Source organism: Saimiri boliviensis, chromosome 5 (genome assembly GCF_048565385.1).
Source record: "Saimiri boliviensis isolate mSaiBol1 chromosome 5, mSaiBol1.pri, whole genome shotgun sequence".
Taxonomy (NCBI): domain Eukaryota; kingdom Metazoa; phylum Chordata; class Mammalia; order Primates; family Cebidae; genus Saimiri; species Saimiri boliviensis.
The window spans coordinates 115,993,158-116,019,162 of record NC_133453.1 but is presented as its reverse complement, the minus strand read 5'-3'; the positions used below and the strand labels follow the sequence as shown (position 1 = coordinate 116,019,162).

Genomic DNA, 26,005 nt, shown 5'->3' with positions numbered 1-26,005 from the left:
GTAGATTAAAGGACCCCAAAACCACTGCTGCCTTTCTGAGCTCTCTGACCCAGATCTCTGGCACTTAACTGCTGAATGCCATCGTAGGCACTTAAGCCCCCCTCTCAGATCCTCCTCCCTCCTAAGAGTTTCCTTGCCCTCTTCCCCATCTGGATGGTAGCTTTGCAGCTGCTGTCTCTGGAAGGTGACCTGCTGTGAAGGACCGCCCCTATCATGCAACCCTTTCCAAACACTGCTTAATAAAGCCTGTTACGCCATCCTTTTTCTTGATCAGCTTTGAAGTCCTGGAACTCACAACAGATATTATATTTCCTTTCTGTTTAGCTTTTTGTTTTTGTTCTAGAGTTCTTGGCTCCCCCATCTCACACACCCAACACATCCCTTTAAATGACCTGCCTTTGTCTTCTCCTCAGGCTTTTTTAAAGTTATCAAGGGTTGCATTAAATGATTCTTCTGTTCACATTGGAACTGTTTGCTGTTCAGGTTGCTCTCCAGCTTTTATCTTGAGACTTCCCTTTCCGGTATTCTCAGCTAGGGTCCTGTGTGGTCCTCCCATGGCTTCCTTTTTCTTTGCCCCCCTCCCCCTCTGCCCATCCCCGCCAACTGTCTTAAGTAAAGGAAGTAACTACCTAAGAAAAGTAATTTGTTTGAATCCTTAGATGCCTTAAAATGATTTTTTGTCTTTTTTTTTTTTGATAATTAGGCTGAGAATAGAATTTTAGGTTGAAAATTATTTCCCTCAAAAAATTGAAGGTAGTATTTCATTTAGTTTTGCATCTGGGTGTTCGTCTTAGGGACTCTTTGAGAGACTTGTCTCTCAACCTTTACAGTTGTCCCTTGATGGGTGAGGAACTGGAGCAATTATCTTCCCATTTCTTGAGAGTTAAATCCTCTCATACTTTCAGCTTATCCTGAGGGCAGATGGAATTTGCTTCCAGGCCTAAGAATGCTTTAGGCAGAGAGAAAGCACCTTTCCGTACCTTTTCATAAGATTGTCTTGAGAGTTAATTACTACTTGTAAAACAATTAAAAGAGTACTTAGGGCAGTCCTGGTGGCTCACATCTGTAATCCCTGCACTTTGAGAGGTCCAGGCCAGGGCTCACTTGAGGTCACGAGTTCGAGACCAGCCTGGCCAACATGGTGAAACACTGTCTCTACTAAAAAATATAAAGATTAGCCAGGTGTGGCATAGTGGCATGCACCTGTAATCCCAGGTATTCTGGAGGCTGAGGCAGGAGAATTGCTTGAACCCGGGAGGTAGAGGTTGTAGTGAGCAAAGATCACGCCACTGCACTCCAGCATGGGTGACAGAGTGAGATTCTGTTTCCTTTCCTTCTCCTGCTATTATTTATTTATTCATTATTGTTTTAGTAAAGCTCTTGTAAACAAGTTCTCTTTTACGTGTATTTTATGTAAGTTATCTTTAAAGATTAGTGAGTGGGAGTGAGCGTCACATTGTCTTGACATTCACAGTTTATAGAAATACAGAGTTCAAATGTGGTATACGTGGTTTGGAATTTACAGGTAGGGAGATACAGTTGGAAAGCGGGCCATAAAGTAGGTTAAAAAAATTAAAGTCTATTTCCTCAAACCAAAATTCCTGTTGAAAACAGAGTTGAGGCTGGTTATAGTGGCTCATGCCTGTAATTCCAGTACTTTGGGGAATTTGAGACCAGCCTGGGTAACATAGCAAGATGCCCTCTCTACAAAAAATAGAAAAATTAGCCTGGTGTTATGGTATAAGTGTAAGGCTGAGGCAGGAGGATTAATGAGCCTGGGAGTTCACGGCTGCGGTGAGCTATGAACACACTACTGCATTGCACCCTGTGCAACACAGTGAGACCCCATCTCAAACAAACAAACAGAATAGATTTGAAGACCATCATCAGTGTTTTACTTTATGCCATTTTTAAAGCTTTATGGTCATTCCTATGTCTAGTTCCTGTGCTGCCTTCTGCTTCAACACTGAAACAGTTTTACCTAGGCCTAAAGCATCTCTTACACCATAATTGAGACCTATCAAATAAATAGATTTCTTTGTTTTCTTTTTCCTTAATATTTTTAACGTCTGATATGTGCAGCCTCAATTTTGTCAGAGATAATGCTTTTGAAACATGTACTGCGTTTTTCTGTTATCCTATCTTGTAGATGAGACTTTTTGGTGGGCATTACAAATTATGTTTACCCTCCTGTCAGTTTTTAGTTCAGGAGTTAGATGGTTAAATGTGTTTCAAATAAAAACTTGATTTCATATTTAGAGAACATTTATTTGTAATTTGGGTTTTATTCTCATATTATATTATAGGCCGAAGATAACCAGATTGGATTTTAAGAAGAATAAACTAACCTTGGTGGTTGTAGAAGATGATGATCAGGTAGGAATAAAATCATATTACTTGTTTAACAGTGACGGTATTACGTGGTAACTTCTCTCTCTAAAAGAGGGAATATACCTCATTGTTTTAAAGAGCCACAGAATGGAAACAGTATAATTAATGCTTTAAATAATTTCCTTACTTGGTTCATACCATCCTAAAAATACGGTTTTCCAGCCTTAGGATGAAAAATAATGTAAAAGTTTCTTTTTGTTTCTTCATTGATAATATATCTGAGGTGTATAAAAGCTTACATTTAAGTGACATTTTTTTTTTTAAAGACAGGGTCTCTCTCTGTCACCCAGGCTGGAGTGCAGTGGCACAAACATAGCTCACTGCAGCCTTGACCTTCTAGGCTCAAGTGATACTCCCGCCTCAGCCTCCTGAGTAGGTGGGACTACAGGTGCATGCCACCATGCCTGGCTAATTTTTTCATTTATTTGTAGAGACAGAGGATCTCACTGTGTTGCCAAGGTTGGTCTCAAACTTCTGGCCTCAGGTAATGCTCCCACTTTGGCTTCTGAAAGTGTTGAGATTACAGGCAGGACAGACCAACTTGATCTCTTTATTAACTGATCAAAAAGATCTACCTAATAATATTAATCATACAGCCTTTTGAATTAAAGATTACTTTGTATCAGTTACAGTGTGGTTCTTTTTTTTTTTTTTGAGACACGAGTCTTGCTCTGTTTCCAGGCTGGAGTGCAGTGGTGTGATCTCGACTCACTGCAACCTCCACCTCCCAGGTTCAAGCGATTCCCCTGCCTCAGCCTCCTAGTAGCTGGGACCACAGGCATGTATCACCATGCCCAGCTAATTTTTTGTATTTTTAGTAGAGACGGGGTTCGCCATGTTGCCCAGGATGGTCTCGATCTCCTGACCTTGTGATCCTCCTGCCTCGGCCTCCCAAAGTGCTGGTATTACAGATGTGAGCCTCGGCACCCAGCCACAGTATGGTTCTTAATTGGTACATGCATGGATGCAACTCACATGCATTGTTCTTTATGAAAGAAGCCAGATTTAAAAGATTATGTATTGAATGATTTCATTTATATGATACTTCAGAAAAGGCAAGAATTTTGCTTTATGCAAATTAATACATTTTAACATATGCATACATATAGATAAAAGCAATTTGAGCAAAATATTAGTAGTTGTTTAATCTAGATTGTATATGGACATTCAGTTTTTCTGTATGTTTAAAAATTTTTATAACGATGAGAAGATTTTTAAAAAATCCATTCTTTTTCATTTTCCTCTCCTAGGTAATTTCACTGCTATACTTTTCCTGTTTTAAAATGTCTTCTGTGTTTTTATTTTGCTTTTTTGAGGTAGAGTCTTGCTCTGTTCTCCAGGCTGAGTGCAGTGGTGTGATCTTGATTCACTGCAACCTCCAACCCCTGGGTTCAAATGATTCTCTTGCCTCAGCCTCCCGAGTAGCTGGGATTACAGGCATGTACCACCATGTGTGGCTGATTTTTGTATTTTTAGTATAAATGGGATTTTGCCATGTTGGCCATGCTGATCTTGAACTACTGACCTCAAGTGATCCTCCCGTCTTGGCCTCCCAAAGTGCTGGGATTACAGGCGTGAGCAACTGCACTTGGCTCTTCTATGTTTCTCTTCCAGCTTTTGTCATATGCAGGCATCTTTTAAACATATTTCCCGTCTATTTGTAATTTATAATTCACTTTTTCATTACTATTAGTAATAATAATTTATTTTGGTTGTACCCGTGTGAAATGCAACAAGCAATAGGTGAAGGTAAAAGGAAAACTCAAGAGTTTTCCTGAAACTTTGCCAGCATTGGGTTTTCCCTTTTCATGGAATTTTATTGTTTTAAATTTCATCTTCTATTAACAGATAGAGATGTTAACATTTGGTCATGCTTGTTTTTGTATTTCTGTGGGACATTTTGTGTTCATGTTCTTTTCTATTGGTCTCATAAAAGTGCTATAGGAAAATGTGAGTGTAAATTCCAACATAAATACTAATAAATGAAAAGCTGAGATCAGGTGAGTATTACCCTGCATTGTGGTAGTAGCCCTCCAGTTATTTGCTGTCGTTATTTTGGATGTATGTGGACCTATCTGAATATCATAATAACTGGGAAAAAGAATCAGACTGTAGAAATTATTTAAGTTAAAGACTCCTATACACTCAGTATCCTTTTTCCCCCCAAGTTTTTGAATATGGATGTTAAACTGATCACTTTTCTCTAATAATAACACCTTTGTTGGTAAATGGTCTTTGAGTTTATGCGTGAAACTTTATTAGGTTTTTATCAATATTGGTAAAATAAAGAAACAGAGTTTATCAGAAGCTTGGTTGTGTCACTTTGGTGCTGCTTAATGGGAAGCACTGCTTGCAATCAGTAGATCTTGATGTTCTATTTTGACTCTAAAGTTGTTCACATAAGAAGTGGTGGTACTGAGTGCTTATGTCCTAGGTATAGTGGTAGGCTTTTTATTTTATCAGGTTGAATGAGAAATATTTCATATTCTTAAGGAAATTTTAGTGTAGTAAAAAGTGTCCAGTAAGTAGATAAGCTGTTGTAACAGTGCAGTAAATGGTAAACTAGAAGCACATAATAGACAAGTCTGCAAAAATATGTAGCCATGTATACTTTTTTTTTTTTTTTGAGACGGAGTTTTGCTCTTGTTACCCAGGCTGGAGTGCAAAGGCGCGATCTTGGCTCACTGCAACCTCCACCTCCTGGGTTCAGGCAATTCTCCTGCCTCAGCCTCCTGAGTAGCTGGGATTACAGGCACGCACCACCATGCCCAGCTAATGTTTTGTATTTTTAGTAGAGACGGGGTTTCACCATGTTGACCAGGATGGTCTCGATCTCTCTGACAAATGAGATCATGTAAGTAGAGGGGAGGGGAATAATTCTTAGGAATAATTTTGTATTGGCTGAGAAAGTGAACAACTTGATTTCAACTCTGCCCTTATTATGTTGATACTATAAAGAGTGTCTGAATTTCAGGGAGCACACTAGACATTCGTAGATGTGTTTGTATCTCAGAAATAAGAGACATGACTGTTTGACCTAGTAATTATCTCTTTTTATATACTTTTCTTTTTCAGGGCAAAGAACAGGAACATACATTTGTCTTTAGACTGGATCATCCAAAAGCATGCAAACATTTATGGAAATGTGCTGTAGAGCATCATGCCTTCTTCCGCCTTCGAGGCCCTGTCCAAAAGAGTTCTCATCGATCAGGATTTATTCGACTGGGATCACGATTTAGATATAGGTAAATTTTAATAGCTGTTTTCTCTTTCTTTCATTGCATACAGTCCCCAAAATGTAGACCAACCTTCTCATTTTTACAGATATGTTAACTAAGGTATAGAGAAATAAAGTGGTTTGCCAGAGCCTTCCATTGACCAAAATAAAATTTAAAAAGTGGTATTATTATTGGCTATAATTTCTTGAATAGATGGAAAAACAGTAATTGTATAATAGCTTTTATATCCTTCTTGACGTTAACTTTATATATTAACCCACTCCCAATTTATCTATTTAACTCTCCAGCCAACCACTGGATACCATATAGAAAAGGGTTTCTTGCACCGAATGGGATATTAGTCTGGATGACATTTGTGGTTCTGTATAAACCTGAAGTTCATTATTCTCATGACGCCTTGTTTGTTGTCATGAGTTAGAAATGTTTTGGTTTACTGGACCGTGGATTACTGGTTGTGAGTTTTCTGCATGCCATGGAAATCAGTTAATATCATTTAAAGAAGGAATGGATAGTACCAGTAATGTGGCAAGTTGACTGTGTGGAATTAATAGAAGTAGTATTCTATTGTACTTATATTAAAAGTGAGGAGGCATTTTCTGAATTGAATTTAAATGGAAATTAAGGAGAATAAGACAATAGTCTTAAAAAACATTTCTGGAGAATTATACTGAAAAATGTACATCACAATTAGAAAAGGTAACTGAAAATGTTCTTTTGATTACATACTTTGTACTGAGGAGTTTAGATGGGAAAGAGAGGGAGTTTCCATAAAAGGACAGATACTTCAAACTTATTTAATGTGTATTTAGGTGATATGCATGCTTATGAGAAAATAAAAAAACATAATCTGTTGCATATGTCACAAAAGCCTAGAGTGAAAGAATGATATGATATGATAAAGAGAGAAATGAAGACTATTTATTGGTAGTTGTTCCTGTAGGATGAAGTTTAGGATGATTCTTTTAAGGAGAACCTGAATGTAGACTGTCTCATTTGTGTCTGTTTTATTACTGTAGACCTCAGATTTATCTTGCTCTTGTTGTTATGCCTCATTTAGTGGGAAAACAGAGTATCAGACCACAAAAACGAATAAAGCAAGAAGATCAGCATCCTTTGAAAGAAGGCCTAGCAAACGATATTCTAGACGAACTCTACAAATGAAAGGTGAAGTGCAACCCTGTTTCAAAGGATTATTCTTCCTTGACAATTAATTATGTGCTGGTGTTTACATAAGAGGAAGTTACCTGAATCATCTTCTTAGGTCTGTTCCAGTCAACTAAAGTACTTTTCTGGCAGAATCAATTTCGTGGGTTACACAGAGAAAAATTACCTGTATTATTAGCAGAGATTAAACTTTGTGTTAATCCCAATTCAAAAATGATAGTCTAAGGTTATGTTCAGTTTTTGTATGCAAAACTGTGTTTCTGTACAGCAACATAGTCTCTCCCTTTTTGATTTGTAGATCTCATTCTAAAACATCCCTTAATCCCCTTAGGAATTTTTAAAAACATTATCTTTTTTTTTTTTTGAGACACTCTCACTCTGTCTCCCCCAGGTTGGAGTGCAGTGGCGTCATCTCAGCTCACTGCAACCTTTGCCTCCCAGATTCAAGCAATTCTTGTGCCTCAGCTACCTGAGTAGCTGGGATTACAGGCTTATGCCACCACTCATCGCTCATTTTTGTATTTTTGGTAAGATGGGATTTTGCCATGTTGGCCAGGCTGGTCTTGAACTCCTGACCTCAAGTGATCTGTCCGCCTTGGCCACCCAAAGTAATCCAAAGGAGTACAGTCATGGCTGGCCAAAACATTGTCTTGTGATGAATTTTTTTAAGTAAAAATTATTTCATACTGTCTTATAATATTAAGGATTCTGGTAAATATTATTTTAAAATGTAATCCTCAATGTTATACATAGCCATTTCCTAATTCCTAAGTGCTACTTGCTGATTAAGATCAATTATATAAGAAAAAGCATTGTTTACCTTGAAAAATATATTAAACCTTGTGTTTAGTTTTAAACTGAATTTATGTTAAAATGCAAATTTAATTTTAAGTATTTCCACTGTCAGAGTCATCACCAGTTTTCCAAAAACAACTGTAATGATTTGTTGTTGGGCAGTATTGACTTTTTTTTTTTTTAAAAAAAGTCGTAATTAAAGTTTCCTCTTTTTTTCCACTGGTGGTAATTCATAATGAGTCAGCTCACTCTGGAGGCCTACAGATGGTGCTGTTTAAAAGGAGGAGATATATATGCATTTTATTGCTTTATTTGAAAAATGAAAATAACTGCCATTGTTGACTTTAGTGGTGTGAACCCCAAAACACTTTGATGAATTGCAGGTTTTCAGATTTATGGTTGGGGCCAAGTGTGGTGGCTCACACCTTTAATCCCAGCCCTTTGGGAGGCTAAGGTGAGAGGATTGCTTGAGCAGCCCACAAGCTCAACTCTCAGGAGTTTGAGATGAGCCTGGGCAACCGTAGTGAGACCCACCCCTATCTCCTCAAAAACATGAAAGACCCTTTCTTAAAGAAATACATTTATGATTATGAAACATGGCTTATGAAGCAATTAAAGTTTTGCTTTGAATAGTGCAGCAGTTTATCATGTAAGATGAAACTAATGACATGTTATCGTTTTTCCTTCTGTTAGCATGTACTACAAAACCTGAAGAACTTAGGTGAGTAATGTCTTGCAGCTTAGGAATTGCTATCAGATGTTTGGAATTTATGTAGTTGCTATCATTAGTTAAACAAGTATTTAAGACTTACCAAAGTGTCTGGTTGTCCCTAGGCACTGGGGATATATCAGTGAATAAATAAATACATAATGCCAGATAAAATTGATGTGGTGAAAAATTAAAGCAGTTGAGGGAAGTAAAGAATGGGGTCAGGGCAGATGTGCCATTCATAAAGAGAATAACATATATTTGTTATTGGCAAGTGGCTGAGGATCTACAGATAAATTTTGATTCTTATGTGTAAGGAGCTCAAAGAACAAAGGTTGATTTGCAAATAAGCAATTTTATTTGTGGGATAAATCATACTTGGTTGTGGTGTATAGTCCTTTATGTTATATGTTGCTGGATTTCATTTGCCTAGTATGTTTTTGTATTTGTGGTTCTATATTCATCAGAGATACTGGTCTGTTATAAAGGATCATCCAAAAGCATGCAAACAGTTATGGAAATGTGCTGTAGAGCATCATGCCATCTTCTGCCTTCAAGGCCCTGTCCAAAAGAGTTCTCATAAATCAGGATTTATTCAACTAGGATACAATTTAGATATAGGTTAATTTTAATAGCAGTTTTCTCTCCCTTTCATTGCATACAGGCCAAAAAATCTAGGCCAACCTTCTCATTTTTACAAATGTTGTAACTAAGGTATAGAGAAATAAAGTGGTTTGCCAGAGTCTTCCATTGTCTGGTTTTTTATGTCAGGGTGGGTAATACTGACTTTACAAAATAAGTTTGTTTATGTTCCCTTCTCTATTTCTTGGGAAGAATTTGTAAACAATTGGTATTAATTATTCAAATGTATGGTAGAATTCACCATTAAAGCCAGTTTTCTCTTTATGTGAAGCTTTAAAAATTCTTGATTCAGTCTCTTCTGAGAGATCTATTCAGATTTTCTTTTCTTCTCTTTTTTTAATTGAGATAGGGCCTAGCTCTTTCACTCTGGCTGCAGTACAGCCTGAGCATGGCTTGGCTCACTGCAGCCTCACCCTCCTAGGCTCAAGTGAGGCCTCCCATGTAGCTGGGACTACAGGTACTTGCTGTCATGCCTGGCTAATTTTTGAATTTTTTGTAGAGATGGGGTCTCACTGTGTTGCCCAGGCTGGTCTCAAACTCCAGGCTCAAGGAATCCTCTTACCCACCCTCCCATGATTGCCCGGATTACAGGGATGAGCCCTCCCAGACTGAATTTTTTTATCTTGATTCATTTTGGGAGTTGTATCTTTCTAGAGCTTATCTCTTTTATCTATGGTGTCTAATTTGTTGGCACACAGTTTGCATTCCCTTTTGCCTTGTATTTCTAAAAGGTCCATAGTAATGTCTCCTTATTCCTTTCTGATTTTTAGTATTTTGAGTTGGTTTTTTTTTTCCTTGACTAGTCTAGCAAAAGTTTGCCAATTTTGTTGACCTTTTCAAATAGAACTAGCTTTTGGTTTTATTGATTTTTCTGTTTCATTAATTTTTGCTCTGTGTCATTTTTTCCTTCTGTTTGCTTTAGATTTAGTTAGCTAGTTTTCTAGTATCTTAAGGTGGAAGATTAGGTTATTTAAAATCTTTATTTTTTAACATTTAAAGCTATTAAATTTTCTTTCAAGCACTGCTTTGATTCAATAAGTTTTGCTATGCTGTGTTCTTGTTTTTTGTTTATCTCAAATTATTTTCTAACTTGTGATTTCTTCTTTGACTTGTTTGGTTACTTAGGAGTGTGTTGCTAAATTTCCATGTATTTGTGAATATCAAAATTTTGTTTTTTCTAATTTTATTCCATGATGGGTAGAGGACATACTTTGTATGCTTTTAATCCCTTTAAATTTATTGAGACTTGTTTTACACACCCTGCAATATGAGTCACCCTGGAAAATGGTTTATGTGTACTTAAGAAGAGGATGTATTTTGCTGTTTCTGAGTGGAGTGTGTTATAGATGTCTGTTCGTTTATTGTGTTCAGTTCTTCTATTTCATTGTTCATCTTTTGCCTAGTTTTAATCCATTATAGAGAGTGGACTATTGTAGTCTACAACTATTGTCTATTTCTTCCTCCCCTTCAGTTCTTTCTGTTTTTGTTTCATGTGTATTGTGGATTTGGGGTAGATATGTATGTGTTGATAATTGTTATATTATCCTGATGGACTGTTCTTTTTATTGTGACAAAATGTTTCTTTTTAATCTCTAGTAACTTTTGTTTTAAAGTTTATTTTATTTGATGTAGATATTGCCAGTCTAGTTTTCATATAGTTACTTTTCCATGAAATAACCCTTCCATCGAGTCTGGAAGTTTCACCCATTATTTCTTCAGATATTCTTTATGCTCTCTTTCTCTTCTGGAATTCTTATTAACATGTAAGTTTTTACATTTGATGGTGTCCTACAGGTCTCTGAGTCTGTTCGCTTCTCTCTATACTTTTTTTTAAGACTATGTAATCTCACTTGCCCTGTCTTTAAGCTTACTGATTCTTTTACCTACTTAAATCTGCTGTGGAGCCCCTTTGTTAATCTTCTATTTCTGCTACCATACTTTTCAATTTCAGAATTTCTCTTTGGTTCTTTTTTATAATTTCTCTGTAATGATACTCTCAATTTCATGAGACATAGTTGTCATACTTCATTTCTTTAGATGTGATTGGTTTCCTTAGCTCTTGAACATATTTAAAATAGACAGTTTAAAGTATAGAGAACGAGAGGAGTGTTAGCCACATCTTCTTGGCTGCACCAACCAGGAGTAGAGCTGCTAACATACTGAGATTGGAAATTGTGGTTCAAATGTCACAAACTTAGACCTTAATGAGATTTTGTAGATTTTATTGAATAAATATTTCTTCACTTGGTGTGCGCCTTTTAACGATTAAAAACAGTTTTTTTTTAAAGCCAGGCACATTGGTTCATGCCTCTGATCCCAGCACTTTGGGAGGCCAAGATGGGAGGATTGCTTAAACCCAGGAGTTCCAGACAGCCTGGGCAACGTGGCAAAACCCCATCTCTACAAACAATATGAAATTTAACCAACTGGGTGTGATGGCACCTGCATGTGGTCCCAGGTACTTGGGAGGCTGAGGTAGGAGAATCACTTGAATCCAGGAAGTTGAGGCTGCAGTGAGCCATGATCACCCACCACTGCACTCCAACCTGGGCAACAGAGTGAGATCCCTGTCTCAAAAATAAAATTTTTTTTTTTTTTGGCCAGGCGTGGTGACTTAATGCCTGTAATCCTAGCATTTAGGGAGGCTGAGGCGGGCAGATCGCATGAACCCAGGAGTTTGAGGCCAGCCTTGGCAAAATGGCAAAACTCTTTCTCTACAAAAAATGTAAAAAAAAAATTAGCCACACTTGGTTGTGTGCACTGGTAGTCCCTAGCTACATAGAGGCTGAGGCAGGGAGATTGCTTGATCCAGGGTGGTTGAGGCTGCAGTGAGCTGAGGTGGTGCCACTACACTGCAGCCCAGATAACGAAGTGAGACCCTGTGTCAAAAAAAAAAAAATTTTTTTTTAAAACCAGTTAAATGTTTGTTTCATTGGGGAGAGTATCCGTTTTTGTTTTCAAGTTACCATTCTGAAAGTTTTGCTTCTGATGGCTCCATTTATTTTATTTTATTATATTTATTTGAGACAGAGTTTTGCTGTATTGCCCAGGCTGGAGGGCAGTGGTGTGATCTTGGTTCACTGCAACCTCCACCTCCTGGGTTCAAGTGATTCTCCTGCCTCAGCCTCCCACGTAACTGAGATTACAGACACACACCACTATGCCCGCCTAATTTCTTGGATTTTTAATAGGGACAGGGTTTCACCATGTTGGCCAGGCTGGTTTCAAACTTCTGACCTCAAGTGATCCACTCACCTTGACCTCCCTAAGTGCTGGGATTACATGTGTGAGACACCATGCCCAGCCGGTTCTATTAATTTTAATAGTATATATTACAATGAGTCTACAGTGTCATGTAATGATTAACATTTATTATGTATTAGAGTCTGCTAGAATGCCTGTTAGAGATAAGATTCAGACCATACCCACAGATATAGTTTATTTTTGAATTTATCTGTACTCTTATATGGTTGGTGTTTCACTAGAGCTTTTTCAAAGGAGTTGGTTGCTTTTGGATATTGAGAGTATCATCAGCCTTACCTTGAAATCTCTTCTTTTTTTTTTTTTTCCGCTTAGAAAGTTGTTAAAGTCAGGCCATGATTAGTGATTGACTGTAATAACACTCTGCTTTTTGAACAAGGACTCCCCTCAAATTTCTTTAGCTGTCAGTAGGCTGTTGAAAATAATAATAATAATAATAATAGTAAAATAAATAGAGCAGGGAGGAAGTGTGGAATTCTCTCCATGAAATTTTTATTAGGTAAAAAAGCCAACATCTTTTGCCTTTTCTGTGCTGTATACTTTTATTTTTCTTGGATTTATTTATAAGCTATGCTTTTAAGAAAAATGGAGTAATGGCCAGGCGTGGTGGCTCATGCCTGTAATCCTGGCACTTTGGGAGGCCAAGACAGGTGGGTCACCTGAGATCAGGAGTTCGAGACCAGCAAGGCCAACATGGTGAAACCCTGTCTCTACTAAAGATACAAAAATTAGCTTGGCATGGTGGTCCACGCCTGTAATCCCAGCTACTCAGGAGGCTGAGGCAGGATAATTGCTTGAACCCAGGGGTTGCAGTGAGCCAAAATTGTGCTACTGCACTCTAGCCTGGGTGACAGAGTGAGCCTCTGTCTCAAAAAAAAAGAAAAAGAAAGTAAAAAGAAAAATGGAGTAATATTAGAGATTTTCTGCATATTTGAAACTGTTTTGTTTATTTAATGGATGTGTCTTGCTTTCCTGAAAAGGAAGCTGGGATATGGGATGTTAGAGCTTAAAGTAAAAAGTGTGTACCTGCTAAAGTTAGCAGAAATGTAAACAAAGTATTTAGCAATGATAGGTAGTTGAAAAATTTAGGCTTTTATTTGCAAGATAGGAGGTCCTTCTTTATGTTTTGAAATACATTTCCAAAAAAAAAAAATATGAATATATATAGTGTCTGTTTTGTAATTATGGTTAATTTAACTTTAATGGCTAAATGTTAGTGTCTCTTCATTAGCGATGCTTTTGGCCCTGGAAAACATAGCAGAAATGGTATGTTTAAGGAATGACTTTTTTTTAGACCAGGCTTTTAGAAATGAAATGTAGAGGGGGACCCAACTCTCCTGAAGGTTATTGAGCACCAGCTGTCACAGTGCTTGAGAAAACCTGAGCTCAGACTGGCATGCTATATGCCCTTTCACTCTTGCCCTCCCAGTTTGTTTGTATGAACAGTTTTGCTCCATTGAACCATGGAAAACACTACTGTTTGAAAAGTCACAACTATTTGGCCTGAAAAGCTTCTTGACCTTGTACTCTGCAGTTTTGTAAAATGCCTATTTGAATAGCAGATTTTTAAATTGGCTAGTGTCAGTCATTTTTCTTGTACTATTTTGGCTCCTAACTACTCTCTTGTAAGTCATGAATACTATAAAGTATTTTAAGAGGTGATGTTTTAAAGGATAGTTGACATTTCAATTAATAGTACTTCTTATACAGGCTGACTATGCAGTAAAGAAGAAAAGAAAAATAGTAGAAGAAATCAAATGAGTAGAAAATATAATATGTAAGAGCAAAACGGTTCAGTTATTGGATGTAGTCTTTTAAAAGGCAAAGCTTGAACTAGGTCAGTAATAAGAAATAATTCAGTAGTTTCTTCATGTTCATGGAAGTGAATGACTATACATAATTATCAAAAAATAATGCTTTCTATATTTCAAATCATTTGAAAACAGGAAGCTATGGTTCAATTAACATCACTTACAAGTATTTTGTTCTCATTATTCTTATTGATCACCTACTGAAGCTATTCCTAGTTGAAAAGAAAAGCTTCAGAGAATTACCAAGGGACCATGTACTAGTAAGTCTAACTTCTGTACCAAGCAGGCTGGGTGAGATTTCATTAAGACTTAGGATCACGGGTATTCTGGGAATAGCAACATGGTTAGTAAAAAGAAATTGTGCCTGATGGGTATAGATAGTCTTTAAAATTGCCTTGGCAATGGATCTACACTAAATTGTTTGGTTTTTGTTTGTTCGTTTTGGGATTCTTTTCTTTTCTTTTCTTTGTGAGCCAGGGTCTTGCTCTGTCACCTAGTCTGCAATGCAGTGGCATGATCATGGCTCACTGCAGCCTCAACCTCCTGGGATCAAGCAATCCTCCTACGCCAGCCTCTCAAGTATCTGAGACTACTGCTGGCACCCACCTCCACACCTAGCTATTTTAAATTTTTTGTAGAGCTGAAGGTTTGGCTGTGTTGCTCAGACTGGTCTCAAACTCCTGGGCTCAGGCAGTCCTCCTGCCTTGGCACCTGAGAGTGCTGGGGTTACAGGCCTGAGCCACCATGCTTCACCAATAGTATTTCTTTTAAAGGTATTTTGTTGTTGTTGTTGTTGTAATCACTGTTATTTGTATTTTACTAATATTAAGTCATTTAGTCATTCTAACAGTCTCATGCAAATGAGTAAACCAAGGTGTACAGAGTAGACCTAGTGACACAACTTGGCTTTGAACCTGGACAGTGGAGGTACAAGTTATGGTGACTCAACTTGTAATTGATCTGTAGTTCTTAAAAAAAAAAATAGAACATGAAATGTATTCACTCTCCATCCCCCAGCCTTTTAGCAGGGCCTCTCTTCATTCTTAGGTTCTTAACTGGCTGACTTTCATTATTAGGTAGTTTTTATTCTGCTCTCACCTTGTTAGAAAGGCTTCTGGATACTCTATTCAGAGGTTATATTTGAGAGCTTTGCCTGTTTCCTCTTAGTAGAGTGAGATTTTGGCTGGTTATAATATAATAGTCTTGATTATTGCTATGGGAAGTCTTTGCCCACCTGATGATTGGTAGTGATTTGCTTTTAAATCTACTTGGGGTACCCAAAATATTCTGTCTTTATCCTTGAAAGTTAGTGGTGAACAATAGGGATTGATTGTATTTAATTATCTATCTCATTTTCCTGAAACACAGTGCTGTCATTAAATCTGCAAATTATTTTCTCACTTTCAAGGAATTTTTTTATAACTTTGAATTATTATTATTATTGTCATTATTGTTATTATTATTTTGAGATGGAGTCTCACTCTGTCGCCCAGGCTGGAGTGCAGTGGTACCATCTTGGCTCAAGCAACCTCCACTTCCTGGATTCAAGCTCTGGAGTAGCTGGGATTACAGGCGTGCACCACCATGCCTGGCTTGAATTATTATTTATATAGTTGAATTTCTTACTTCAGGGATACCATTTATCCTTGTGTTATAATATCTGACATTAGGAAACATTTTTCTCATTTTGTTGTGAATTATAGTTCATCTTTGAGTTCTTATTTTATTGAATTTTTTTTTCTGCTGTTCACTAGTTTTTGTTTTTTTTTTTGTATTATAGGTTGAGGCTTTTTTCAAGTGCTTTTTAGGGGGATGGGTGTGGGGATAGGTACAAACTAAGCTGAAAATTTAAAAACATATTTATAAGTCATTTGGAGAGGAAGGTGTACACACAGAGGTTTCAAACTTTCATTTTTACTAAGGCCTTTTGAGTTATAAAATGCTGAGTTCTTGTCGACACTGGAAAATCTTTATGGTAGGAATATACAAAAGAAGTGACAGATAAGTTTATGTGGGTATTGTGTTGCTGTCTTTGTTAGGCCATCTTTGAAAGCCGTTGTCCAATGAATAAACATTAGTTGTGAAGTATATACCTCTAAAGCACAATTAAAATACAGGTATATGGAAACATCAAATGAGCAACTATAGAAAAGCAAGTATTTGCCTATAAGAACAGATGTTTTCAGGTATCGGACATTCTTAGTTTTAGGTACCAGCAGTAGTTTTATTCCTTATTTGAAACAAAATGTTAATATCTTTAAAATCTTTAATTAGTGTATGTGTAATCTTACAAAGTTGAGCCTTGTAATTTCATATAGGGTTTTTAATAGATTTTTTTTCACCCATTACAGTATTCACAATAATGTTTCCACCCAAAGTAATGGCTCCCAACAGGTAAGACAATATTAAGCTTCTAAAACACTGGATCACGGGTTAATTATGATAACAGTAGTAGTATTCATTGGATTTTCATAGTGGTATATGTAACATTGCACAAATTATGTGCATTCTCTTTTCTTCATCCCTTAAGTGATTTAGTAATAAGTTCCTGTTACTTTATTCTCTAAGATGTGGTAAATGAAACAGGTGCTCTACAAAACATTTTTTGCCCCTGTGAATCCAAGAACATAATTTAACTGATTACTAAGATTTCATTTATTAACTCTAAGGTGGTATATAAAATTCAAGTGTTTGTTTACACTTTGTTGACTTTGTAAATAGTATGCTATTTTAGTATTTGTTGGTGAAGAGATCTTTTATCTAGGCAAAATAGGTAATTTTTATAATTTTTGTCCAAAGGCTTGGGGTATGAGATCTGCCCTGCTTGTGAGTCCTTCCACTTCCTCTGCACCTGTGCCAGTGGAGATAGAGAGTCTTCCACGGAATCCTGGAACAGACCAGCATGACAGGAAATGGTTTGTTAATTCCTGAAACTAAAATAAAATATTGCTTACTTAATTGTATTCTAAATTCCAAGCCATAATCTTAAAGTACTTTAAATGTGATTGAAAGCAAATTATTCATATTTGTGAACTGGAAAGCATGTTATTGAGTAATCATATTGAGATGGGGAAAATAAGGATGTTGGTGATGAAGGGAGTCCAGTTGTCTAAATGAAGAACATCCGACAGCTGTCCTTATTTATTCTTTATTTGAAACAAAACATTAATACCTTTAAAATAAACCTGCTTTTATTAGATTGATGTGGGAGTGGTGGATGGTTCTCTGTTGAAAAAAACTTTCTTGCTAGACAGTAGAATATTTTCCCACATCTGTAAGGAAAATACATCCACTACATGTTATTCCACACAACATGATGCCACTACTTTGAATGTGTTTTCTTCGTTAAAGACAGAAGGTAAAGTCAGAAGCAAAACATGATTGAAATATGATAAAGTATGATATACCCCATTTTCAGGAGATTGAGAGAGAGTCTGATGACAGGAAAAAGATACTTTGATCACTTAGACCAGGCGTCCCCAAACTACAGCCCGCGGGCCGCATGCGGCCCCCTGAGGCCATTTATCCGCCCCACCCCCGCCCCCCGCTGCACTTCAGGAAGGGGCACCTCTTTCATTGGTGGTCAGTGAGAGGAGCACAGTATGTGGCGGCCCTCCAACGGTCTGAGGGACAGTGAACTGGCCCCCTGTGTAAAAAGTTTGGGGACGCCTTACTTAGACTTCCAGGGTCTTTGTTTAGATTAATAGTAAATATACAAATATGGATACTTTGTGGCTTATTGGAGTTAATCACTTGAGTTTATCCTTTTCCAAATAAACATATGTGGCTTGGTGGGGCTCCTTGGGAATTATTTGATTCAGTGATCATATTGGGTGTATCATCTATTCAAGTTACTTGTCTGTTTGTGAAATGAATTTTGATAATTCATAGGATTTTTCTCTTTTTCTCTTGCTCTTAGTTTGTTTAGTACCTGAAATCTAATGAGTTTCTGTGGTGATCTCAAGGTTTTGGTCAGCTTTCTGTGCAGCCAGTTCTTCCTTCATGGTGGTGGGTCAACAGTGGTTGGTGATTATTTTCAGTCTTTGCTATGTAATTATTTTTCACTGTTATTTTGGCTTAACTAACTGCAAGGTGCCTGGCTCTTGATGTTTGGGCATATTTTTACTTCAGTTCCAAATAACTTGCGATTAGTTTGTAAGATTGGGTTCCCCTCTCCCCCAGCCCCATTTTCTCCTTTTGATTTTCTTTCTACATGGATGTGTGGTGGTGATAACTGTGTGTATATTTGTGTTCATCCAGGTATACACTTAAAAGTATAAAGAGTGAGGCTTATAAATGTCAAATTTATTTTTTAAAGTAATTTTTAGAAAGTTTTTTCAATTTCTTAGGGAAAACACAGCTCCTGTAAGCAATTATGTTTTATCTCATTGATGTTACCACCAAATCCTATTGGCAAGGAAAAATAGTACTGAGACTTCAGCTATAAAAGAAGTGTGTTATGTGTTTGCCTTTTACATTAATATGGAATAAGAGTCTGATTAGTTTGCATACTAATTATGACATTGAATCTTTGAGTTTTTCCATATTAATAGGTACATGTTTAAATCTATTTGATTTTGTTAGGTATTACTTGGTTTCTTTGATGCATCCTTTAGAAAGAGCATTGAATTTATTAAATTTTAAGGAAAATGAAAAATTGGGAGCCGTGTGTTCTCCTTTCTTTATGTGGTTGTACTGAGACCTCCTTTGCTAAAATAGAGTAAAATGGTGATCTTTATAACATAATGAGCCTCAGCGTATGTCAACAAGGGCATGGAACTGAATATAGAGCTGGCATATTTAGGAGATAATGGCCTCTCCCACCTTCAGTTAAAATGTGTTTTGCATTTCATTCTTTTTTTCTGCATGCTTTGATTCTTACTAATACCTTAAAAAAATATAAAGCAGTCCTCCTTTAGAAAGTGAGAAATGTTTGAAATTTGGAAATAATTCCTGTGTTTGAACAATTGGGCAGCATAATGGTTCATTCTATTTCTGGCAGATAACTTTTAACCAATTTAGTCTAAACCTACTTACTCCCTGTTCAAATCTTCAGCATTTTTTTGCTGGTATCTTTTAAATGACACCATTATTTGAGTGACTGATTTGGTATATAAGTAGCTTAGAATAATCAGGTATTTAAAATTTCAATTTTTGAGAAACAATTCATGTACTGTAAACCCATAAATCATTTGTAAGCAACAACAAAAACAAAACAGAATAGTGTTTAGAAAATCTTGCATTGATAGAAGAGAACATAAACCTAATTAATTTTCTAAATTTTTAGAGACCATAAGTTGAGGATTGTGATTTTTGTGAGCCAGGTCTGATGAACAAATTGTATTTCAGTTAAAAGAAAGATGATTTTGTTATAAAAAAGCCTTCCAAGTTTGTTTTGAAAAATTATTTTGGTTAATTTCTTTTCAGTTTTCCTAAGGGATAAAGGTGATTTGGTTGAGTTAGAAAGATAACACTATGTTTAAAAATGTATTTTTGCACATATTTTATATTTAGGGTCGTATTTTTCTTTGTAGTTATTTTCAATATGTGCTGCCCTTTCTGCCATGTCACAAGATTGCTTTGCTGAACTATGGCAAATGCTTTCTTTCTACTGGAGGACTCCTATCAATTATAACCAAGAACTGCATGTACGCATGTTTCACTCTTAAAATTCTGTAGGACTTTTCTATAGCACTATGAGAAAAGGTGCCTAATAGGCCTACTAAACTACGTCTTGGAGAGGGTATATCATCTCATCACTTTATCTGTACCTGTTGAATTTCATTTGGAGGTCCTGTGACCTTTGATTATATAAGGAGCAATGATGCTCTACTGTTAATTGAGAACACTGATGTAAAATTACATGGCCTCTGAAGGTAGATTTTTTATTTTTAGTGGTCTTTTCTGAATTTTGTTTTCTGGGTTTCAATTCTGTGAAATTACATAATTTGAAGAAGAATTTTCAGTTTTCTTTGTTCATATATGTTTTTGTCCTTATGTAGAGTTATTTTTTCAAATATTTGAAGTAGGTAGAGTATATTTTTTTCTTCTGATTAGAACCCCTAACAACATTTCTGCTTTTAATTTTAGTAACAGCATCAGGGACAGATACAGAATGTCTTGCTTTCTGATAAATTTCTTCTTTAATCACTTAACTGAGTCTGATTACTTACATATATTTCTATATTGATATTTTCTATTACATGTAACTTTGTGGATTTCCCCCATTTTGTTATTCTTGAATGTTGTCATTGCATGGAGCAGATGTTGGTAGCTACTCATAGCGGTGGTGCATGCTAGTCACATTACCTTTCACACATCCATTTTCTCCTATTCCTATTGACTAACTGTGCTCCCCTCCCACTCCCCAACCATCCAGGCTCTCTGCTGCCAGTGATTGCTGTCAACGTGGTGGAAACCAGTGGAACACAAGGGCTTTGTCCCCACCCCAGACTGCACATAGAAACTACACTGACTTTGTTCATGATCACAATGTGAAGAATGCAGAAATCCATCATGATGTTCATTTTCCTGGCCATGCAGCCATGACTGAGATATGAGTGTTGAGCCTCTTAGGCACTGGGCCTCTTTGTCATGCAAGTTGATGGTATACATTATCTGGTGTTTATAAAGGATTGATAACATTAAGAGTATTTGGGAGAATTTACAATGAGTCACTAGTTATTTAGTGCTGTTTGTAATTGAATTCTTCCATGAAAGGAACAAGGAATTGAAGAAGCCGTATTCCCATCAATGATAGTGACAAATGTTTTGTGTTGTAAAGAGTATGTATACCATTGTGATTTTAGAAAGGTTTTCGTGATTTTAGAAAGGTTTTCAAGATTTTAGTACATTAACACATCACCCAGCCTATACCTAAGGAGAAGGTTTGTGTTTGTGAGCAAGGTGCCGATTTATTACCCCACCACGTGCCATCCAGAGAGATCAAGGTTAAATCAGACACACTAAAAACACACTAGAACATGTCCAGGCACAATATATCAGCCTTTTGAGATATTTATTAAAAACTCATTCTTACACACTATTTTAATATGTCTGAAGTGCCTTAATTTCAGTTAAGTGCCTAAGATTTTAATTAATGTAATTTTTCATTACAAATACTTTTACTTTTTAATAAACACAAATATTTTAACTTACTGAAAGATTTAGAGATCATATTAATTATGTGGCTCTTGTATAGAGAAATCTGAATGGTTACTTTTGAATGGCTAACTGGTTAACCAGTGGTTAACTGAATGGTTACGTTACTACTGAATGGTTACACAAAATGGAAAACGTATTTACTTTTTCTTTTCATTTTACTGGCTTTTCTCTTTCATCTCATACACCTGACAGATTACCCAGGTTTGCAATAGTCTCATAATCTGATCCTGTACAACTTTTAAAATAAAATTCTGAAGCCAAAACCATATGATTTTTAGATTGTTTTACTATTTTTGACCCTTTTTTAACTTCAGAATTTAATTATTTAAGCTCTTTGTTTTAGTTAATAGAGGCAAATTAAATACAAAAAGTCTACTTCTGATAGGAAAACATGTAAGGAGAGCATTTCTTCTTTTTTTAGCTTTTTCTTATATTTTAGAAAAATTTTCAAACTTTTAAACTATGTATATAGAAATTTATAGATGTTTTATGTTTTGAAGAATATATAATGCTTCAAGATAGTGAAAGTTCATTATAAACAACTCATTTAATGCATCCTACCCACATAGAAGTTGGCTTTATATCTCAAATCCTTCCTGCCAGACAAAGATTAAAGTTTCAGAGGGCTTAATACTGGACTATTGGTTTTTTCTTTTTCTTTTTTTTTTTTTTTGAGACGGAGTTTCGCCCTTGTTACCCAGGCTGGAGTGCAATGGCATGATCTCTGCTCACCGCAACCTCCGCCTCCTGGGGTCAGGCAATTCTCCTGCCTCAGCCTCCTGAGTAGCTGGGATTACAGGCACGTGCCACCATGCCCAGCTAATTTTTTGCACTTTTAGTAGAGACGGGGTTTCACCATGTTGACCAGGATGGTCTCGATCTATCGACCTTGTGATCCACCTGCCTCGGCCTCCCAAAGTGCTGGGATTACAGGCTTGAGCCACCGCGCCCGGCTGGACTATTGGTTTAATACTGAATGGTTGGTTGCAATTTGTCTATAGAAGACCTAAATAAGGAGAACTTACTATATTTAAAGAACGAAATCTATAGGCAGGCTTCAATCTGAGTTCAGTATAATCATGTATAAGGAGATGGACACTCAAAGTATTAGCACATCCTCTTAATATAAATAGATCTGTATCTTAAATAGCTCAGCTCACACCTCTATAAGTACATCATCATATAGCGAGCTTAAAAATGGCCACTAATGTATGGCCTTTATAGCTGTTTTAGACTTCACATAGCTCAGATGATAATTGCTAAGTATTGTTGTTGCTGATTTTTTTCTTAAAAAAGAGGAATTTGGATCATAACATTTTAACTACAGGAGCTCTGGTTTGTGCCATTCAAGAAAAGATTTCATGGGTATGTATATCATTAAAAAAACCCTTCTGTTTCTATAGTGGAAACCAAAGAGGCACAATGAATAACAAGCTTTCCTGGTCTTTTAGAAAGATGTAAGGTTTGACTTCACTCACTTTAAAATTATTAATCTGCAGGACAGATGCTGATATAATGCCCCCTATATATCTTAGCAGATTGTAATTGAAGAGTAAGATCTTCAGTTCATATTGAAAGTAGCCATTTCTATATTTTGAATTTGAGTTAATCAATACTGTTACATTTAAGTGAAGATTCACGTGAAGAATTCATTTGCAAATTCCTGTTGAGAGAAACTGGGTTGAAGAGGTGGTAGGGACAGAGGCAGCAATAGGGGTAAGGAAAATAAAGGGCTAAGGCTGGTTGGATGGTAGTAAAATTAAATTTGTCTATTTATAGAAGCTCCCATATGCTTCAGAATTTCATATCAAATTTGCAAATATTTGTTCTTCCTACTGATATTTTCAAGATGAATATATATATTGTTTCTAGCTGTCAGGTACTTACATAAGTAGCTCAATCTAAATTAAATAAATTGTCACCAACCTGTTTACACTCTCCATTTTATTATGCCTAAAAGGGTCAGTGATGATAAATTCCGGATTAGAGAAGTAATACCCTCAGAAGCACCTTACTGGATCACCATTCTTTCAAATGGAGTCATCAGCACAGAACATAAGTATTATGTCATTTAATTTACAGTGCTTTGGCTAATTTTATTTAACATAATTAATGTTAACATCTGGAGTTAGGTTGGTTATATTTTGACTGTTTTTCTAGTAAAGGAAACTTAAAAGAAACAGCAAAGCTAGTGACCTTCACACTTTAATGCACGAACATAAACGAGCTCATAAATTCATTGTCTCTGTTGCATTTCAAAGGCATTTACCTATCTTGGAGTAAGATCTAACATTTCTGACCATGATAGAGTAATCCTAGATAACATGCTTTTAAGTGAATTACAGAGAAAAATAAATTTTATTTCTTCTACTATGTGTATATCTGTATTTCCAAAAGCACCTAGTATACAAGCACTCTAATATTGAACTACCAGTGTAATTCAAATCTTTTTTTTTTTTTTTTTGAGGGAAGTTTACTTAAAGTGTTGACCAAAAAAATGATAACAGTTGGATCTTTTAAAAATTTCTTTTTGTTGTTGTTTACTGTTCAGAAGGTATGTTGGCAAATTGGATCTTTTTATTCAGCAGTGTAAACTGAACAAGTTTGAAGATGGTTGTTCCCTATCATGCCTCAGTGGTGAGAGCTGTAGTTGCTTGAACCATGGTACTGTGTTTGGTCAGGGCACACCTCTGTTTCTAAACCATAGATCATTGCTTTGAGAGGCTATTATTTTTGTGTTAGTCTTTGAATATTGGATTTGAAAATAATAATACAAAGTTACTATTTTTTATGGTTGGTATTAGGGCTTATATGGATTTACTCAAACAAAATCATCTTGTCTCAATAACATTTTATCTCTTTCCCACCACATACTTCCTTCCTGAATTTTAATATGTATTAAACCACATCATCAGTTCTATGTTGCTTTCCAGGTTGTTGTGAATGCTTGCATGTGAGATGGTTTTACATAAGGGCTGGAATTGGAGATGCCTCTGTGGTGGGAAAACAATTCTCCTTCCTGCTCCATGCCTGCCTCTTCCCCTCCCCATATGTATAAAATATGATTTGTTAGATCTTTCTAGATATTATGAATCCTGTGGATTTAGATATTGTAGTCTTCCTCTACCCTCTCTTTTGCAGAACATAAAAATTTCTCATCCTCAGTTCATAAAAATGTTTACTTTAGTTACGTGAAAACACTGTGAGAATGGAATCTTGTTCCATTAACATTAACCTTGGTGGTATAGAAATTAAGACATGAAGCATGTCACTTTCAGTGTAAACTAAGTCAAGGAGCTTCATTTCTTTCATCAGTTCTTGACTGTTGCTAATTTCATAACACACTTTAGTTGCTTTGAGTGCTTTGGTCTGGTGAGGAGGGACATACATATTGTCTTTTTCGAAGAATGAGTGAAGAGGAGAAAATTTTAAAAGAAATTGGTGGAAGGAAAATAACTTTGGCTTTTTTATTGATATTTTTATACTGAAGTAGAAAAACAATTGTTTGTATTCTTCCTGAAGGAATTGTTCTCACAATTTTTTAGTTACTAGATAATTACCTAAGCTTCTGTGTTACAAGCTGTGGCCTCAGTTCTAGGTGGTTGTGCTTGAGTGAACATTTTACATTTTGTTCCTGACAGCTGGCCAGCATTGTGTTTCCATTGGCATGGAAAAGAGATATCTGACTCAGAGAACAACATTTTCCAAGGATTGTGACTGAAGACTTCCTTAATGGTGTAATAATGTACCTCCTCGTAAAAACAGGTTCAACAGCTGTAACTCATTTTTTGTTGTTGAAGGAAGTTCCATTTGTTTTGTTTTTACCTACTTTTAATAAAGAGTTGAGATCCAGTATATGATTAGGATTTGTAAGAAATTGCAGATTCCTTAATAAAGCTCACACCTACAGACATGACTAATTGATAATAATAAATGCAAAATATTTAAAATTATTAGGGATAGAATTTTAAAAATGAAAAATAAGAGGTGATAATAGGAAGAAATTGCTGGCTTGATTTCTTTTGGAACTAGTTAGAGGAGTATTCAGATAAACTGTGGGAAACATGAGAGGATGCAAAATACCATTGGAATTTATACCCATTAACAGAGAAGAATTTCTTATTACAAAACTACATTTGTAGCCTAGCCAATAGCTTCAGGAATTATTTAATTATGAACTCTGTAGAAGTTTGGAGGTAAGACCTGTGTTTAATAACGTGCATTAAATCTTTCTGGGGATATCATCAGCAAACTCTTGGATATTAGAAAGACCTGGGAAGATTTGAGTTCTCTGGAATATCTAGGTTATCACTTTAAAATTTCACAATCATGTTGGAGCAATAATATTAAAATATTTGAGTAGTAAAGGCATTGAATATTAGTCTGAGTCATCTACATTTGGTAAGGAGGCCTGGGGCATTTGTTGCAGTGAAAGATTTCAGGAATCTTGTATTGACATCTCTTTTTGTGATTCATCTCATTTGTTCAACACCTACCAGAGTACCTTGTTGGGTCTTCCTTGTACACAGCCACTTATAATTACACCTTTCCCGTATACCCTTGAATTTCTTGACCTCCCTGTTGTACACATCTGGTTAAATCCAACTCTGTATACTCTGCATACAGATGGTAATGTGAGATACACACAGAATTGTTGAATGGTCTCTAAATTGTGACCACTAAGCTCAAGTGAGCTTTCAATGGTGCCTCATATCCTATGACATTTACTTAATCTGTTTGTTCTCCTACAGTGCTGGGCTGACTTTCTCCTCTTTCAAACCACTTCCTCCCTTCCTACTCTTTGTTCTCAGCTGATGACCTTGCTTCCT

General features: G+C 36.2%; 1 protein-coding gene across 5 annotated transcripts in view; it reads left to right on the top strand.

The window, feature by feature from the left end:
• The window catches only part of EPB41L5 (erythrocyte membrane protein band 4.1 like 5), a 135,345-nt gene that overhangs the window by 50,484 nt on the left and 58,856 nt on the right, over positions 1-26,005 (top strand). For 4 of the 5 annotated variants that reach the window (XM_039479952.2, XM_074399848.1, XM_074399847.1 and 1 more), the window contains 6 exons: positions 2,307-2,376; positions 5,467-5,636; positions 6,688-6,794; positions 8,283-8,310; positions 16,364-16,406; positions 16,812-16,927. In XM_039479952.2, the coding sequence (XP_039335886.1) occupies positions 2,307-2,376; positions 5,467-5,636; positions 6,688-6,794; positions 8,283-8,310; positions 16,364-16,406; positions 16,812-16,927 (534 nt within the window). Of the gene's footprint in view, positions 1-2,306; positions 2,377-5,466; positions 5,637-6,687; positions 6,795-8,282; positions 8,311-16,363; positions 16,407-16,811; positions 16,928-20,391; positions 23,105-26,005 lie in introns of those variants that run through there. The other variant, XM_039479951.2, reaches the window with a different exon arrangement.